The 17654-nt window shown below is 46.8% G+C and overlaps 1 protein-coding gene across 3 annotated transcripts in view; it reads left to right on the top strand.

Annotated features, from left to right (window-relative positions):
• The window catches only part of ATP2B4 (ATPase plasma membrane Ca2+ transporting 4), a 94689-nt gene extending 78300 nt beyond the window's left edge, over positions 1–16389 (top strand). The window contains exons 20-22 of one of the 3 annotated variants that reach the window (XM_016214867.2): positions 1428–1604; positions 4715–4822; positions 9794–16389. In XM_016214867.2, the coding sequence (XP_016070353.2) occupies positions 1428–1604; positions 4715–4822; positions 9794–10111 (603 nt within the window). In that variant the 3' untranslated portion in view covers positions 10112–16389. Of the gene's footprint in view, positions 1–1427; positions 1605–4714; positions 4896–9793 lie in introns of all 3 variants that reach the window. The other 2 variants (XM_016214858.2, XM_016214849.2) reach the window with 2 other exon arrangements.
• Positions 16390–17654: the final 1265 nt, after the last annotated feature.

The following is a 17654-nucleotide window of genomic DNA, read 5'->3' as shown; positions in this document are numbered from 1 at the left end:
AAGGCTCCCCCACCTCTTCTGTTCCTCACCATGGCCTTATCTGGGTTGAAGGCCTGACTTGCAGCTAAAATAAATCCAGATTCACAAGGTCTCTAGCCTAGCATCCATCTCAGAGCATGGATGTTGGATCGACGACCTGAGTTTAATTCCAGCTCTCCTTTTTACAAGTTAAACTTTGAACAAGTTTCTTAACCACTGTGTGCCTCAGTTCCCTCAACTTAGGATAACAGGGTCATTGTTAATTGTTAATCAACAAATCAGTTACTCTACAGAAATGACTTAGAACAATGTCTACTATCCTGTAAGTACTGAGTAAAATGTTAGCTGTTAATATAGTAATATCGTCAGGTCTGGTAAGAGTGTCATTCCCTTCCTAATACCACTTTGCAAGTCCTCTGCTTTGCTCTAACTGACCCCAAAGGTTCCTCCCCAGGGCTGCAGGCTTTCCCCCAGAGACCTGTTTCTTTCATACCTTCTAGATGCCTCCCTGAAAAAGTAGTATCCCTGTTCTAACCTAAGTCCCTCCACCCTGCTCTGTTTGCTGAAGTTCATTTCCCAGTGTGTCCCTAAAGCGGCTTACACTGAGGTGAAGCTTGGTTGTTTCACCTGCTGTTTGAAACTCTCACCTGAGTGTTGTCTGTGACTATGCGGCCTTGATGGCAGATAGCAGCCTTCTGTATCACAGCAGCTCCTTCCAACATCCGAAAGCTTCCTATTTCAAAACCCTTGGGTCCATGCTGGACTGCCCACACAGCCCTTCTTTCCCATCTGAGCCCTGTCTTCTCCTCTCTTATGTAAAGTAGAATTGATTGACAGGCACTAAGCTCACCAAGTGGTTTACTTTGAATTACAAGCCTACCCTACTGCTCCACGGCTTCTGGTATTACTCATGTCCTTCTTTCCATGGCCTGTCCCACCTACTTCCTCACCCAAGTCCAAGAAGGCTTAGTATCCTTTCACTACAGTTTTATAACAAGGAATTACTTTGTGTGTAGTAACTAAGAAGAGGCTCGTTCTTTTCCAACACCCTCTCTACCCCTCCTTCATACACATGTAATGTGACCATCCAGTCCCCAGACTTGTTTTCCCCCAGGTCCTGGTCTCTATGTACCATGCATCGTAGTTCTGCTTCCCTGAAAAGACACCTGGCATAATGGAAAGGAGGAACTGAGACAGGGGGAGAAAGAAACGGAACTAGGCAGATGACTAGTCCAATTCTAGAATATAAGTTGTCTTTTGGATGCCCATAAATATGGGAAACCTTCCTGAGGTCCTCTCATCTCATAGGCACTCAGTAAATACTGCTAGACTGGACTGGTGCTTCTCCCACTATTCTCGCAGTGAGATGGGTCATAGGGCAAAGAGGAACCTACCCAAGGGCCTGACCCTGATTCTGGTCTTTCCCCTTTTGCTGCACCTTTTCTCAGGTAATCTCCACAATACCTACCCAATCCCTGAAGTTCCTGAAGGAGGCTGGGCATGGCACTGCCAAAGAGGAGATCACCAGGGATGCAGAGGGGCTAGACGAGATTGACCATGCAGAGATGGAGCTGCGCCGAGGCCAGATCCTCTGGTTCCGGGGCCTGAACCGTATCCAGACTCAGGTACTTGGATAGTGGCCTAGCCTCATCCTGGGAGAAGAAATCACCCCACCTTGGGAAGTTTGGGGAGGGCAGCAGCTTTTGGTGGCCAACATTTCTTCCCTTCCAAAGGCCCACTACTAATGGGCATTCCTAGCTCCCTAGCCTTAAGGCAGATAGGGCCAGAGGCAGCTGCACAAGCTCCTCTGAGACGAGAGTAGCTGCAGGGTCTAGAGCATGGGACACTGTCAGTGCAGCCCTTTAGCTTTGGGTTGGTTCTAAAGCCCACTTTGCCACCCTCTTATTATCTTCCCCACTTGAAATTTGAAGGTCATGGTGGGGAATCTGATGGCTAAGTGTGTATAAATGACAATAGTCTCTTAATGCCTGAGTATCTTTTGCAGGATTCAGACTTGCTTCCCAAAAGGGAAGCTATAATTTCTTCGAAGTTTTTTCTCTTGCAATTTCTGAAATGGGAGAGGAGCTGCTCCTGTTGCTTTTAAGTCCCCTGCCTATAGCCCTGCAGAAACTTTGCCCCCCACTTTCCATGCAGCTGTATCTACCTCCTGGGTGAATGACCTGGTCTAGGCATTGCTAACCCTTTCACTTTCCCTGTTCTCGCCTCACATACCTCAATTGTGTTAGTCCTGAGATTCCCACCTCAAGAGACTTTAAATCCCAAGACCTCAAGGGTGCCCTCCAGAGAGCAGGCTGATTCCTCTCTACTGATTGGCTGAAGATCCAGAAGTAAGTTTCACTCTCTGAAATTAGCCTTGCAGATATTTAGACAGTTCCCTAGTCAACCCACCTCTTCTCCTTAGTGCACAAAGAAGAGGTGCAATGGATGTTCTCAACTAAACACCTCCTGAGAACTTGTCTCCCATAGTCAAGACAGCAGGTGGAAGTGGGCAAGAGAGGCCAAGTAGGAAAACACTGGGACTCCCTTCCCTTCTCTGGAGTTTCTCCTCCCAGAAACGGAAATTCCCACAGGGCCTGCACCCACTGCCTCAGGACATCCAGAGCTCCCACCCCCGTCCCACCCACTCTCCAGGCTGCTGAGCCCATCCAGCAGTGGCCTCATGTGCCCAGAAAACCTGGCACCTTTGGCTCCTGTCACCAAGGCCCCAGTGCTTTCCTTTAGGTCTGCTGTTTTCAAAATAACCTGTCTGCTTTTCTTCCCTTCAGGATCCTCTGTTTCCTCCTCTACTATGTGATTTCTTTCCTAGCCAGGATTCCCTTATCCCAGTGTCTCCTGGCTCCTTGCCAGTCTTCTCTTCTGGGGGCTTGAGATTTATGGGCCGTCCTTCCCCCCTCCACTACCAGTTTTCACCCCCTCGACCATGTAGTTCCATTGCCTACATAGCTTTAAGAACAGTGCCTTTCCCTATTGGAGCATGAGGCAGTTGGGCCAGAATGGCATTAAAGCCCTGAACTTAGGCAGCAAAAGCAGCCTGTTAAAGACGCCACAGTAACCAAATCGATGCCATTGCAGTGCGCACCTGACTCTAAGCAGACAAGGCTGCCTGTGCCAACCTGTATCAGAACACCTAAAGCTCTCTTTTGGTACAATTCTTCAGCCTCAGCGGGGTCCTAACAGAATCCCCTGCATCTGATTGCTGGTTTTTGTTGTCATTCTCATTGGCAACACTTAGGGTGGGAGGTGCTGCCAAGCGGTTATCCCCTCCTGGTCCCTTTAGCTGGGGAGAGCTAAAAGCACTAGAAAGCAGAACTTTGAGAAACAAGGGCTTCAGTCTTGGGAAGGTACAGGAAGATGAGCCCTTATAACCCTAATAAGCGCTGAGGAAGATGTCTCTACGGCCTCTTCTTGCATGGGGCTGGACCCTCCCTACATGCAGACCCTCCTCCCACAGGATCAGGCTCCTCTGTCCCCTGGAACTGAAAACTGATGAAGGGGTGGTGTTCTAGCTCAGAGTCCAGAAACTAGCCCTCAACATTTCAGGGCCTCTCAGGGAGCTTTATAAGTAAGAATAACTGCCTCACAAGGCGCTTGCTTTCCCACCTTCTCTCCTGGGGAAATGCAGTCAGATGAGTGGAGTCAGCACCCTTCCAGCATTCCTGGGAGACTGCCCACCGGTAGGAAGCATGTGGGCTTTGTAAAGGTGATTCTAACAGATTCTGAAGGATAAAGGAATTCCTTTCGATTTGTCCCTTGTTACTTAAGGGTCAGGGTAAGGATGGTAGGTTTGGCCGAGGCCCCACACCCAGACCATTGTTGGAAAATAAATGGCATGAATTGCTTCTGTCTCAGAGGAGCAAGGCCCTGGAGACCAGAAACCACTGTCTAGGACTAGACTTGAAGCTGCTCACCACCCACCTAGCAACAGCTCTTTCTGCCCCTCCCTCCTGCAGTCTAGCTGCTCAGTTATTGTCGGCTTTTCTGCCAGACATTTCTGGATCTCCAATTCATTGATGCAGCTAGTGGCATTCTCTCTAAAGAGCCTGGCATTGGATTTCTGAGCTCCATCCTCGGTCCCTGTCCACCTCAGACCAAGGTCTCAGAGAAGAAACCCAGAAGAGGGTGAGCCCAGCAACTCATGGTTCAGGAACCTTCCCACTGTGGTCACCTGTGTATGGGCTACTCCATGCCTCTGTTTTTTCTTTAAACACATGAGTTATTTTCCTGGAAAATCTGTAAAAATAGGTAGTTGATTTAATTGGTTTAGAGGTTCCTGAGCCTCCAAATTCAGTAATAGATACTTTTTCTTCTATCGTAAATTGCATGCCTTATTTTTTAAGAGTACAGGTGAAAACAGTGAATAAGCTGTCACTATCTGTGAGGCATCATGGAGTGTGGATGTCCCTTTAAATGTTAGACACTTTTGGACACCAGCTCGCCTAAAATGACCTTCACGGGCTAAAAGGGGAGAGCAGACTGGATTCTGGCTGGGTATTCGGACTCCATGCAAACTGTTCCTTAAATGAAGTGTGATGTGCCATGGGCGCATTTCCCCTGCCCCCCACCACTGCCTTGTGTGTGAGGGAACCTCTGGCTTTCCACCTCCTGCCCTGTCCCCAGCTCCTTCCGTGCCCCCCCAGCCCTCCGACGCGCCCCTTCGCCTCCTCCTCCTCTCTGACTGTGGAGCAAAGCTGTTTCACTCTCTGATTCTTTGCAGATCGACGTAATTAACACATTCCAGACGGGAGCCTCTTTTAAGGGAGTCCTAAAGCGACCGACCATGGGTCAACACCTTGATGTAAAACATGTTCCTAGGTCATCCTATGTAACAGTTGTACCAGTCAAATCTTCCCCCACCACTTCTGTTGCTGCTGCTGTTTCATCTCCTACTCTGGGCAGTGAGTGATAGTCTATTATGATGCATGATTTGCTGAAATGACCACAAGAGAGCACGTGGCATCACTTTAACCAACCGTGGTTATCTTTTCCTTTTGGTTGTCCCTTTGACCTTTGACTTAAGGGAAGAAAAATGGGACCCAAAGCCCACCCCCAAACCAGGCTGTGTGCCCTTTATTTATTTATTTACTTATTTATTTACTTATTTATATATTTATAATGTTGCAAAGCTATTAAACCATGATCATTTTAAAGACAATAGTCCTGTTTTCTGATTGTTCCTCTGCATTGCTTGTTTCTTCCTTGAGTTTTTTTGTTTTCGCTTTGATCAGATAAGTTGCTGCTCCTCTCCTCTCCTCTCCCGCTCCTTCGAGTCTAAACTCTCCCCCCTTAGGCTAGATGTGAGGTCCGGCCGGATGAAAGCCCAGGACCTCCCTGCAGTTGGGGGCAAGTTTGAGACCTCCTAAGGAAGCTAGGAAGGAGCTAGTGTTCCCATGGGTGTTTCTTACCAGGAGACCTGTCATAATTGAGACAGTATTGAACTCTGCCACTAATAATGGTCCTTTTGGCGACCACTCATTGTTAGCTGGCAGTATTGGAGTAAAAGCTACAGCTGAATGTGAAGAGACGAAAGTGTTCAATTCAAATGAACAGGGCTGAGCAGCACTGTTTTATTTTTCAGGGACGTGAAACCAAATTCTGGTTTAAGAGTCAATTAGTTCACATCTGGGTAGGCTAAAGATATGAAAAGGTCAAAATAACTTATTTTTCTTCACCTGTTAAAGCTCTTATTTATTTATTTGTTTATATATTTAGGAATTTCTGAAGAGCAACCTTTTTTTTTTCTTGCTTCTAGGAATAGAATAGAAAATAGAAGCAGGAAGTTTGAAAACTATTGCCTCGCCTATAGTGAGCCCTTCATGTCGCATTTTGCTCATAAAGCTTTAGGAACCCCTCCCTTAGCCAGCCTGTCCATTGAAATGCGATCTGGGCTCAACCAGTGGTGTTCCCATTGGTCGATTATTGGATTCTTGCTAATGCTCATGCCTTCCTATCCCTAGTCATTTTACCTTTCCCAGTGGGATACAGAGAGGAGAGGAGAAGTCTGTTTGCTGATGGTGCTCTTACAGCATTTGGTAGGAAAGGAATCTCTCTATTAAGTATATTGTGAGCTTCAGAGACGAGTGTTTCTCTCCATTCCTCCTACCCTAGGATATGTTTATTGATTTTAGAGAGAGAGGAAGGGGGAGAGAGAGAGAGAAAAAAATAAGAGAAACATCAATGTGAGAGAGAAACGTCGATCAGTTGCCTCCTGTACACACCCCAACTGGGGATCAAACCCACAACCCAGGTATATGCCCTGACTTGGAATTGGACCGCAGCCTTTTGGTGAACAGGACACCGCTCCAGCCAACTGAGCCACCTGGCCAGGGCAGATTATGTGTTGTCTTTTTAACCAACTATAGGTGTTCTCATGTGAGGTATTGGCAGGGAGGGGTGGAATTTCATATAAACACATATTTCTTTAGGCCCAAAGGCAGTCAAAGAACTAAATAAGTCTTACCCTGCAAATACCCAAGAGCCTCTCACTCTAATCCTTCCATATTCCTCTCTTATTTCCATTTTCTTCTAGTTTTGCCATGTCCTTTGAACTAATTTTTGTTTGTTTTTTAATCATACCTTTATGCTAGGAAGGGTTAGTATCAGATATCCTAGCGATTTGAAGGTAGAAAGAGCTAAGCAGAAGACAGAGCCCATTGGGCTCTTGTAGAATTGCTGGTAAAGGGTAGGCTGCGAACCATCAAAGACTAGAAAATCAGTCAGGAGAGACAGGCCATACTTGCTCTTTCTCCAGCGCGCTCTTTCCTTGGAAGTCCTAGAAGTTTTAGTCATGCATTTTAAACTCCCCTTTCCCATTTCAGATCTCCAAATGAATTCAGTTATTTATCTAACCTTCAGTAGATAAATCCCTAAGATTTCCCTCTATAGGAAGGCCCTAATCTCTTCTCCTCCCCTGGTTTCTGAAAAGCGAGCAGAAAACTACAGAAAACCAGCTGAGGAAATGGAGTCTTATCTGTCAGTTCATTGAGCTACAGAGAGTGGCCCTTAGCATTAAGGTCTAGCCAGTTGGGGCTCCTGAGTCACGAGGAAGGGCTGATTTGCTGAGTGGAGAGAGCCTAAAGCTTTCACAGCACTTGCCTCACGAGCTGTCTTGTTTCCCATACACCGCTCATGCACCCGCCAGCATGCATTGGCAGGGACGAGACCTGGGGTGAATTGGTGATGGTGTGTCTTTGTGATTGTTCATCGGCATGTGTTATGTACTCTCTGAGGCCAGTGTTGGACTTGAGGAGCATTCTGGCACAGCCCTATGCCCTCTACCTAGTCACCCTTTTCTCCACCCACCAGGCCTCCAGATGCTACTCCCTAGCTTTCTGACTCCACTTCACTTGAGCTTCCCTTGCAGGTGACTGGTTTCCCTCTAGATTCCAGAAGTCCTGCAGTCTAGCCAGATGGCTGTTCCTTGCTCCCCCAAAGAAGAAAATGTCCCTATTTTTTTCATCTACCCACCCCCAATTCATTTTTATCTCCCTTATTGTTTACCTGTAATAGTGTTACGATCACCCCAACAGGTGAGAGGAAAAGCCAGCATATTGGGCTCCACAGCCTCACTACAACCCCAGTTTTTAAAAATCTGTTTTCTATATTAGACTTCACATATAGTTATTTTTATAATGTACTCAATGCTTAAAACAATAGAAGCAGGAAGTTTGAAAAATCACTGATATCGAAGATGATCAGCTGCTGGTTTAAAGGTACCTCTGCTCACCTGCAGCACTTATTAGAAATTTTGAGATCGCAAGAGCAGGTGAACATTATGGGCTATGGGATCACTCCTGCTGGGGTGGGGGGGTTGTGTAATGGCTTTGAACCCATATCTCTTGACCAGGGCCAAGGGAGAAAGCATTGGGTTTAGGTTTACTTAAACCAAGTTACCCTGCTCGAAGTTTGATGTAGATCAGTTAAAACTTGGGACCTCCCGAAGACCAGATGGAAACTATTCCATCGAATCTCCCCTAGATCTGGATCAGAGAACATGAAAGGTACAATTCACGCATCAGATGGTTAATAGGAATCACAGAAGGAGGGAAAAGTAGGTCTCTACTTTCTGTTCAGCATGGTGAATGTGTGCCCTGGTTCCTTGGTTTTGCTTGGCTGAGGTGTTGAACTGATTCTGTTGAGTGGCAAAGCATCCTTTGCCCTCTAAGCTCTGAGCACTCTCAGTCCTGGTGGGTCTGCCAGGCTGTCACAAACTAAGGAAAGATAAGGACAGCCTCGCCAGCAGACACAACTTTAGTGAGCCTTCTCTGCACATTATTTTTGAAGGCTCTCTACAGTGATAGGAAGGACTGGGCAATCCAACCAGACTATTCGCCTGACTCTCTGTACGCTCTGCTGTCTCCATGTTCTTACCTCTTCTCCAGGGACATACTCTTTGGTTAAACAGCAGAGGAATGAAAGAGGTGCCCCAACCCAACACTCACCATTCCTCCCTATCCCCCTCCCCACTTCAACAGTTTTTCCTGTGTTACTCCCATTTCTTTTCCAAGGAAAAGAATTTTTTAACAAGACTAGGATCAGCCAGCTCCCAACAACAAAAATCGTACAATTGCTTTCTTTCCCCCTGGCCTCTGTCTCCAACCTGTCGGGATCCAACTTTCTCCCCTGACCCCAGTCCTACTAAACCAGGTTCTAAATTGTCCCTTAGAGAGACCTGCAGTTCAGAAAAGCAGACTGCCAAAGCAAGTCCCGATGGGTAAGGCTCAGGCTGGTCACAGAGATTAATTATGGTCAATTTTTTTCATTTTTCTAAATTGACTGGATCCCTTTCCCTGCCCAGTAAAACTACACATGGTTCTTCCCCCTTCGTCTTCTTCATCCACCCCGTTGGACAAGCCACTTGTTTGTAGCACTGCCCCCTGGATTGCGCCCAGCCAGGCCCCTCCTTTCCCTGCTCCACATAAGATCATGCTTCTCTTTCTGAAAAAAGCTGCGAGGCTGGGCAGAGTTGCCATGTATCAGAGGCATAGAGGGCGTCCAAGTGTGAGAGCCAGGCCTTCTCTGTAGTCAGGGGGAAGGCGGCTTTTGATACCTTCGATACCCGTGTTTCATCTACATCTCCCAGGGGAGGGACGGAAGGAAGGGGACAGGGTGGAGGTTGCGGGATATAAGTATGTGTGTGTTTGCCAATGAAAGCAGTTATTTCATTGAAAAGTATAAGTTTTAATTCCTTGCATGCTGCTGACACAAACGGAGATTGGTTTGTCTGCCTTGCTGCATTGTATCCATAGTCACTCATCGCCCGAAGTGTATTGTGTACAGATTGGTACGTGTTTGGCTCTTGGAGGGTTTTAAACAGATAACTAAACCTCGATGTGTAATTTTTTTATTCCACATTCACAAAATGTTGGGCCTCAACACAGAAATCCACATGCCTGAATCATCTTTTAAATTTGGCTATGAATTTGCACCTAGTTCCAATCCTTGTGACCTCTGTTCAAAAGAACTAATGAATCTTTTTGTCTCCTGTTTTATTTTAAGAGTGGATTGTTTGGGAATGCTAACTTTGCTTTGGGTTTTCTATCTTTTCAATGCAGCTTTTGAAACATCCCAGTTGTTTGCCATTACTCACCTCACCCCACCCCAATGCTTGAAATTTGAGCCACGTAAATGTTTTTAGTGTTCCATGATCTCTTCTTTTATGTATGGTTGTTGTTGTTGATCAATAACATTTTGTAGTTTGGGTTTTGTTTCTCTCCTCAAACCACCAGTTTCTTGTCCTACTGGCCAATTCTCATACCTGTATTTTCTCACCCCTCTCTTCCTCCCCCTGGTATAGATCAAAGTGGTCAAAGCATTCCATAGTTCCCTCCATGAAAGCATCCAGAAACCCAAGAACCAAAACTCCATCCACAACTTCATGACCCACCCTGAATTCGCCATAGATGAGGAGGTGCCACGAACACCACTCCTGGATGAGCAAGAGGAGGAAAATCTTGAAAAGGTTTCTAAGTCTGGGACTAGGGTGCTCCTGTTGGATGGTGAGGTCACTCCATGCTCCGACAGAAACAGCTCTGTGATGGTGGATTGCAGCCAGGTGCATATTGTTGCCTCCCCTTCGGACAGCCCTCCACACAGCCTGGAGACATCCGTTTGAACTTCATTCTGACTCCCATCCGTGCTTTCCCTATTTCCTACTCATCTCTCCCATCTATAAGGTGATGATGGGACTTTTCACTGTCGTGCCAGCTGCTCCCAAGTATGCGTGAGCCCCACCTGACCATGAAGAGGCAAAGAACAAACCTACAAGGATTTCAACTTAAACTTGAGTTGGGGTTTGTAGCAGGGCCCAGTCAAGCCCCAGGCAGGTAGCAAAGAGTAGAATCTACTCCTTGGGTATATCAGTTGTCATTTTTAAAGAAATGATATGATCCTCTTGGCATTCACCCCAACCCAAATTCTCCCCCAGTATTCATACAGATGTTGCCATCTCCTGACTTCTGGATTTTACCCTACGAGTCTGTGCCATGTAAAACTTCACTTAAGGGTTCAGAGAGACAAATATTCTCAAATGAAATGTGTGGGAAGCAGGAATGGAATGTATGGAATTAGCCGATAGGGTGATTGTTTTTAAAATTGTTTTCCCATCTTGAAAGCTTACACCTAAAGCCCTCTAGCTCTTTGTACCTTCCAGTCAAACTTCACCACACTCTCTTGAGTATTGTCTTCCTTACCTTCACTTTTTTTTTTTTTTTAAGTTGTGACGATTAAGAAAGTGGAAAGGACCTGGATGAATTGAGTCAACTTTGGCCATTCCCCCTTCTGGACCTTACGGAACCATTGATTTAGTTCTAGAGGCAGACAGGCTTTCTTTGCTAACGGGGTCTTTTGAAGCAATTGAGAGCTAGTAAGAATGTGTTAGGTTATCTAATTCTAAACTTGTCAGGTATGTGTGGTTTCTAAGTACTAGGGAGATCAGCCTTGACCGTGAAGCTTGCATATGTGTGGTATGTAGTTTTTACCGTAATCCTGAGATTTCTCTTCTTTCTAAAGTGGTGGCAAATGAATCTATTGAGAAAGACCCTGCCTCTTAACTGAACTTGGATATTGAGGCCCAGAAGTTGGCTGGTCTAGGACAAGATAAACCATCAAAGCCAACTCTTGTAGAGTCCTTGAGGTGACCACTACTGCTTTCAAAACCATCTACCAAGGCTCTTCCAGGGAAGGACCTGATTGTTGGGGAAGTGAGTGTTGAGAAGCCTTGGAGATGCCAAAGGGCCATTCTAACAGGATCTGAGAAACCTGAAACCTTGAGCTTAGGTGCCTGGGTACCAGCTTTGATATTCCCTTCAGTTGTCTAACTCTACTCTTTGCTGTGTTCCCTAACTTGTCCAGTCTCTGAAAAGTTCCCAACCTTTCTCAAATACTCTGATTTTGAAAATATATATCCAAAGTGGGAAGCTCCAGTGACATTTTGCTTACTTAAAGGAGCAAAAGACCCACCCTGAAAAGCTCTCCTCCATCCTGCCTTCCCTTCTCACATGCCCCACTCGAGCCCCTCTCCAGAACGAGCTCACCTGCTGCACAGAAAAGCCCTGTGCCTTCTTTCCCTGGACACTGCCCACAGCATCCCTCTCGCCTGCCTCTCAGGATGGGGACTCACTAGGAGGTTTTTCAAGTGTTCCTTAATGGGACAAGGTGGAGCCACATTTGCAGCAGCTCCATTTCTATCCCTGTGCAGGGGCTCTCTCGTGTCTGCCAGTTCCCTCCTCCCGCGGGGTAGATGGGGAAGCTGCCCCCTCTCTGCAGAGCGAGGGGAGCGGGGGAAGGGGCTCGAGGCGCCTGTGAACTGCCACACGTCCCTTTGGGAGAGTAAGGGCGCCCGCACCCGACTTCTCCAGCCATTTCTTCTGGATGCCGCCTCTCTCGCGCTTTCACCTGAGCTGACCAAGGTAGGAAGAGTAAAGAAACAATACTCCCTACACATCCCCGTCACTACAGAATTTACCAAATTGGATTTGGGTTTTGTAAAGGTGACACGCGTCAGTGATCTTTTCTCTGTCTGGAACATGAGGGAGGAAAAACAGCTCGCGCAAGGCGTTAGGTGTTCACATGTATATTTATTAAGTACATTGGAAGATTTCGTTCTGTCAAGTCTTTTATTACCTCAGATCAGTTTCAAAAACAAGCCAATAACAAACTTTGGAGGCTATTTTACCATTCCTGCTCCAAAAAGACTCTCATGGTGCCGGACAGGTTACTCCTGAGAGCTTGTGTCTACTTTTAAAGTCAACGGTTTTTTGTGTGTTCTAGTTTCCACAGTAGGAGAGAAAAATATAGAAATATTATGCAAAAAAATATATAGTTTTCTTTAGATCAGAAACTGGTATTTTTTGAGTCAGCCATATGTATTTCATTTAAAGGATTTAAAATAAAGTGCTGTCATGTAACCCTGTGGAGGGAGCACATAACCAGCTGTTTAACATGACAGGTGACTTAGCATATTTGTAATTGGTTTTAAAACCAATGCAGCATAATTCCTTTCTCCAAACAGCCATCTTTATACTTAGGGGGAAAAATTTGTTGGGTTCTAGACTTTTTTAATATAAATTTTGTTGATATGGAATTGAGTAAGTTTAAGTGTTTATGTGCCTATGTTTTTTATATATAAGTTTTTTCTATTCAGTTTCAGTGATCCAACTGGCAGTGAGTAAATATGGCATAAGTTAATACAGCTTTTCCCCAAAATGGTGCTTCGGATTTGAAAAGGGTCTGATGGGGAGAAGGGGAAATATTGTCCTAGATTATTACTCTCCTGAGAAGCCTAGAAAAATGGGCAGTAGACTGGATGGGGAGGAAAGCATCCAGCCAGAAAGGAGAGCCAGCAGCAAATGCAGGTGGGCCCCGCGGAGATGGGTGCCAGGCTCTCTCGTAGCTTAGTGATGAGCGTCAGGGGCCTTGGTTGGATTTTGTTTCTTGGTGAATAGCTGGCAGAGTGGTACCCAAGACATGAACATCTCTTGGGCCGCAAGGATACTCTGATTTGGGGTTTGCGTTTTTACCTCCAACAGGAGGTTCTTTTACCCCCTGTTGTCCCTGGAGTTTTCCATTAGTGAGTTTTTCTGCAAGGATCTGAGCTGGGACCTCTTCCCCTTCCCTAGAAGGGTTTCATGCAGTAGATAAGGTGGGGTATAGAGCTCTAAGTGGAAAAAACGAAGGCTGGGTCTAGCCCTGCCTGACAGTCTTGGGGCTAGAGCCCTCCTGTAGGTGCCCTCTGACCTCTGAAATGACTCACATCCCTACAAGTTATAGAGAGCCTACCTAGAAATCCCTCTGGCACTTGTGGGTTCTTTAGGTTTGGGTTTCTTTTTCCCCTTGGGCTTCAGAGGGGAGCGTTTGCACTTAAACCTGAGTGATTACCTCACTGCCCCAAACCCAAAGGGGCGTGGCAAATTCACACGTGCCCTGAAACCCCAAACGCAGAGCTTCCTTTCTTTCCTGCTTCTTTGCCCATCGCCTGAAGCAGCCCATGATGCCCTCACAAAGTGCACACTTCCTCACTTTCACAAGGGACCACCCCACTGCCGTGGTGGGGGTGAGGCATTTCTAAATGCCTGCTATTAAGCCATTCCAGCCCCTCCCTCAAGTAGACCAGACGCCCTCCATTTAGCTCAGTGCCAGTCTTTTTTGCCTTCCCAGCCCTGCTGTTAGGCCTGCTGTCCCCTTTCCTCTTGATTAAGAGAGATGGAGGGAGGTGAGCTCCCCGTGACTGGCTGTTGGCTCATGTTTTCTCCCCATGTGTATGTATGCCATATGTGAATATGCATATATATGTGCCAACAAATCTAACTACTTGGTTCTTTTCAAATCAGCACACAGATAGGAATTTTGAGTTTCTTTTTTTTTTTTTCCTGTAACTAGTATAGCAAGCACTGGTTTTTTTTTTGTATAAAAATAAAAACAAAACAAAAGCTAGGCCATTGTGGTCTGCATGACATCAATAAGCAAATGGTGATAGCAAAGCAATGCGTACCCCAGTGTGTGTTGCCATAATTTGCAGTTCGGCTTAACGGTGCACCCAGCCTGTATTTGCATTTTGATATTATTTAAGCTCTCTGTACAATGTTTTGCATGTATTTATATGGTTCTTAGAAAAAAATGCTATAAACTGGCAAATCTGAAATTGGAAGATGTTGTTCCACTGAGGCAGGAAGAACAGAAGAAGAATTTTTTTTTTTAAAGATGGGAAAAAGGGAGAATTGCTTTGGAACCAATGAAATGTTGCTGATGAGCAGAGATCAGTACTGCTGTGCACTGAGAATAAAGCCCGTGCCCACCTGTAACCGCTGTCCTCAATGTGTCTGCACTTTGGGATAATGTCACTGGCTGGCTGTGGAACGAAGTTGAGAAAGGACGTCATAGTCATGTTGAGGAACACCCCACCCCCCACCCCCACTGGCAAGCCCAGGACTCGGCTTATTAGTGGCCCCTGACCTCTGCCGGCATCGCCCTTGGTGGTGCGTGGCCTGGTTGCCAGTTTCTTTCCCTTGTAGTACGGGCTTTGCTCTGCCCCCTGCTTAGAATCCACGGCCAGGGAACCGGGAGGCTGGAGCTTTGGAAAGAGATGACTTTGGAAGGATTAAGAAAGAGGTGGGCTTGGCAGTCCTTTTCTTTCTTTTCTCTGCTTTATTTATTTTTTTAAAATGAAATTTCTTTGGGGAAAATTTATTCTCCTTATATTAGCACTTTTCCCTACCTCCCCTCTGGAGCTCTCCAGCCCCCACCTTCCTGAAGTGTTTTTGTTTTTAATATATCTTTATTGATTTCAGAGAGAGGAAGGGAGAGGGAGAGAGAGAGAGAAACATCAATGATGGGAGAGTCACTGATGGGCTGCCTCCTGCACGCCCCCAACTGGGGATGGAGCCCGCAACCCGGGCATGTGCCTTGACCGGAAATCGAACCCTGATCCTAGGTCGATGCTCAACCGCTGAGCCACGCCAGCCGGGCGGGCGAAGTTGGTTTTTTTTAATTGTCCCATTCATTGAGTCTCTAGCATGACTGATATCAGGCCCCAATTTCAGGTCAAAACAGCCTTCTGGCAGGCCTTTAGGTTCTGAGGTTTCATATCTCAGAACTCAGGCCTCCTTCCTACAGCTCTCATCCAGTGGACAATGGAGCTTTCTGCTGTCTTCTAAAGCAAACGGGAGGACTCTGCCAGCTCCCCAAGCCTCTTTCGGACAGTGTGATGCTGGGGAACAGCCCCCTCCCCTGCTGCCTAGCAGGCCGGCGGGGAAGGAGGGCGCAGCCCCGCGGGAAGAGGCTTCCCTGTGAGAGGTCTTATCCCCACTTTCCGGCCTCAGCCCCGGGCTCTCCCCACAGCAGCCACACTGCCCGGCTTGTTCCTCTAAGCCCTGGCCCATTTGGCTCAGAGGGTAGACTGTCGGGCCACGGACTGAGGCTCCTGGCCGAGGGCACGTACCTCGGATGCAGGCTCCGTCCCCGACCCCGGTCGGGGCGCATGCGGGAGGCAACCGGTCGATGTGTCTCTCCCATGGATGTTTCTCTCTCCGTCTCTCTCCCACTCTCACTGGAAAGCAATGGGAAAAATATCCTCGGGTGAAGATTTAAAAAAAAAAATAGGCTGCAGAGAAAAAGTAGGTAATCACAGAGGCTGGATCTTATTTGATATAGGAGTCCTTCACAAAGCAGAACTAGTCTTTTTTTTTCCATCCTAGTTTCCCTCCCAAGTACCCTTGCCAAAGGGATGCAAAACAGCCCCCCCACACACACACCCCTAGAGTCCTTTCTAAAGCTTGGCCCTAGACCTCCCCTCTTTGTCTTTGCTGGGCCTAGCTCTGTGCCTCTCTGCTAAGCCAAGCAGGGTCTTAAGGATGCACACCTCCTAGCCCCAGATGCAGTAGGGCACAGAGAAGAGTGAACTTCACAGTAGCTTTCTGGCAGAGACCAGGGTCTCCTAAGATGCTGGTTTAATGGAATATAAAGCCAGCTTGGCTCCTTGGGAGTCACCTTTGGAAAAGACTACGCTCTTTCATCCATCTTTTTCCCTACCCCCAGTTCTAGAAAAGATTGATTGTGGCCAAGGGCTGGAAGATTGCCCTCAATCTTTAATAATAGTTTGTGAGTTTCCCCTTTCTCAGCCACCGTATCCTCTCTCTGTGGTCACTGGGTTTTTGGTTGCTCTCCATCAAGACTGCTGGTTCCCTCCCAAGTGCACACACAACCGGGCAACTCCCTGAATTACTCTGGTAAATCCAGAGATGACTCTGGGTACCAGTGAGCTGGTTACCAGCTTCTGACCTGAGTTTGTCAGGGCCTGGTCTTCAGGTCACTGCAAGCAGGAAGGAGAATGAAACTGGCATGTCCTTTATCGCAAATAATTTTGAAACTTTGTTGTAAATAAAACATGCAAACATGTCACTTTTTCTGTGTGGATCATGTCCCCAATGTGAACCTAAGCCTGCTAAGTCCATTAACTGTAACATTTTTAGCTTTAAAAGGAGTAGTTTCTGGGTTCTGGAGCAGTGTCTCTGATGGCCTCCCACTGCCATCTCCAGAGAGGCTACTGTGGAGCCCAGAATGCCATGTCACACTTACTAACAAAGAGAACGGAAATGATCTACATACTTTAAAAGTCAAATTACAGTCAGAAGTTTGACATCGGCTTGTGAAATCTGAGCAAGGGGAAATACTTGAACTTTCTGAGTGGCCAGTGCCATCATGGTCGGCCAAGTGCATCCCACTCTAAGGGACGGACCTGGTCCCCGAGCTTAGGCTCAGGTACTAGTTGGTTTCCCTGATGTCCCCTGTAACGGAGGTCACATAAACCACCCTCCAAATAGCACTGTTGATTAGGTTACACTTTCTTGCTGTGCTAGACCCAGGAATACTACATTAAAAGACTAGTTGGGGTCTTATAGCTCTAGGTCTTCTGATGCTGGCCTTATTTAAGGCAAATGTGCATGAAAACTTACTTGAAAGAGGAAGTGAGGCTGGGGAGGGAAGGGCTAGGAGCTAGTGATTGCCCTCAGCCACATGTAAGAGGGAGAACAGCCCTAGTGGGTGGCGCAGTGGTTAGAGCACACCGAAGGGTTGTGGGTTTGATTACTAGTCAAGGGCACCTGCTTGGATTGCGGGTTCCCTCCCCCCACCCGCTCCTGAGAGAGGCAACCAATCGATGTATCTCTCTCACATCACTGTTTCTCTCTCCCTCCCTTGGGTGAAGATTAACAAAAAAAGGAGGGGGGACAAACACCCCCAAGATGATCTCTTCTCTTATGAATTTCCACATTTTCCCTACCAAACCTTTGAACTGCAACTGCGCTGATCAAGTAGGAGAGAGAGTGGTTTGAATAATTCTCTGCTCACCCTCTGGTGGAAGATCTAAACAGAAAAATGAGAGAGATGGAGTAAAATAGTGATGTGTGGCAGCCCAGGAGGCAGGAAACGCGTGTCCTGAGCCCCACCCTGTTTCTTGGCTGGCCTGATTTTCCATCTCTGCAAAAAGGCAGTTAAATTACATCGACGATTTTCAGATTACACGTTGAAGATCTGAAAGGTATTCCTCAGAGTGGACTCAGCCCACAGTGTCCAACAAAATTGGCTTTTTAAAAATGTCTTTGGCTTCCAGGTTAGCTGAAGCTTTATAGAAAACATAACTTGAGAGCACTGTGAACTAGCCA

This window comes from Miniopterus natalensis, chromosome 19 (assembly GCF_054644295.1).
Source record: "Miniopterus natalensis isolate mMinNat1 chromosome 19, mMinNat1.hap1, whole genome shotgun sequence".
Classification (NCBI taxonomy): Eukaryota; Metazoa; Chordata; class Mammalia; order Chiroptera; family Miniopteridae; genus Miniopterus; species Miniopterus natalensis.
The sequence above is the reverse complement of the archived record's forward strand: the minus strand, read 5'-3'. Positions and strand labels throughout refer to the sequence as shown.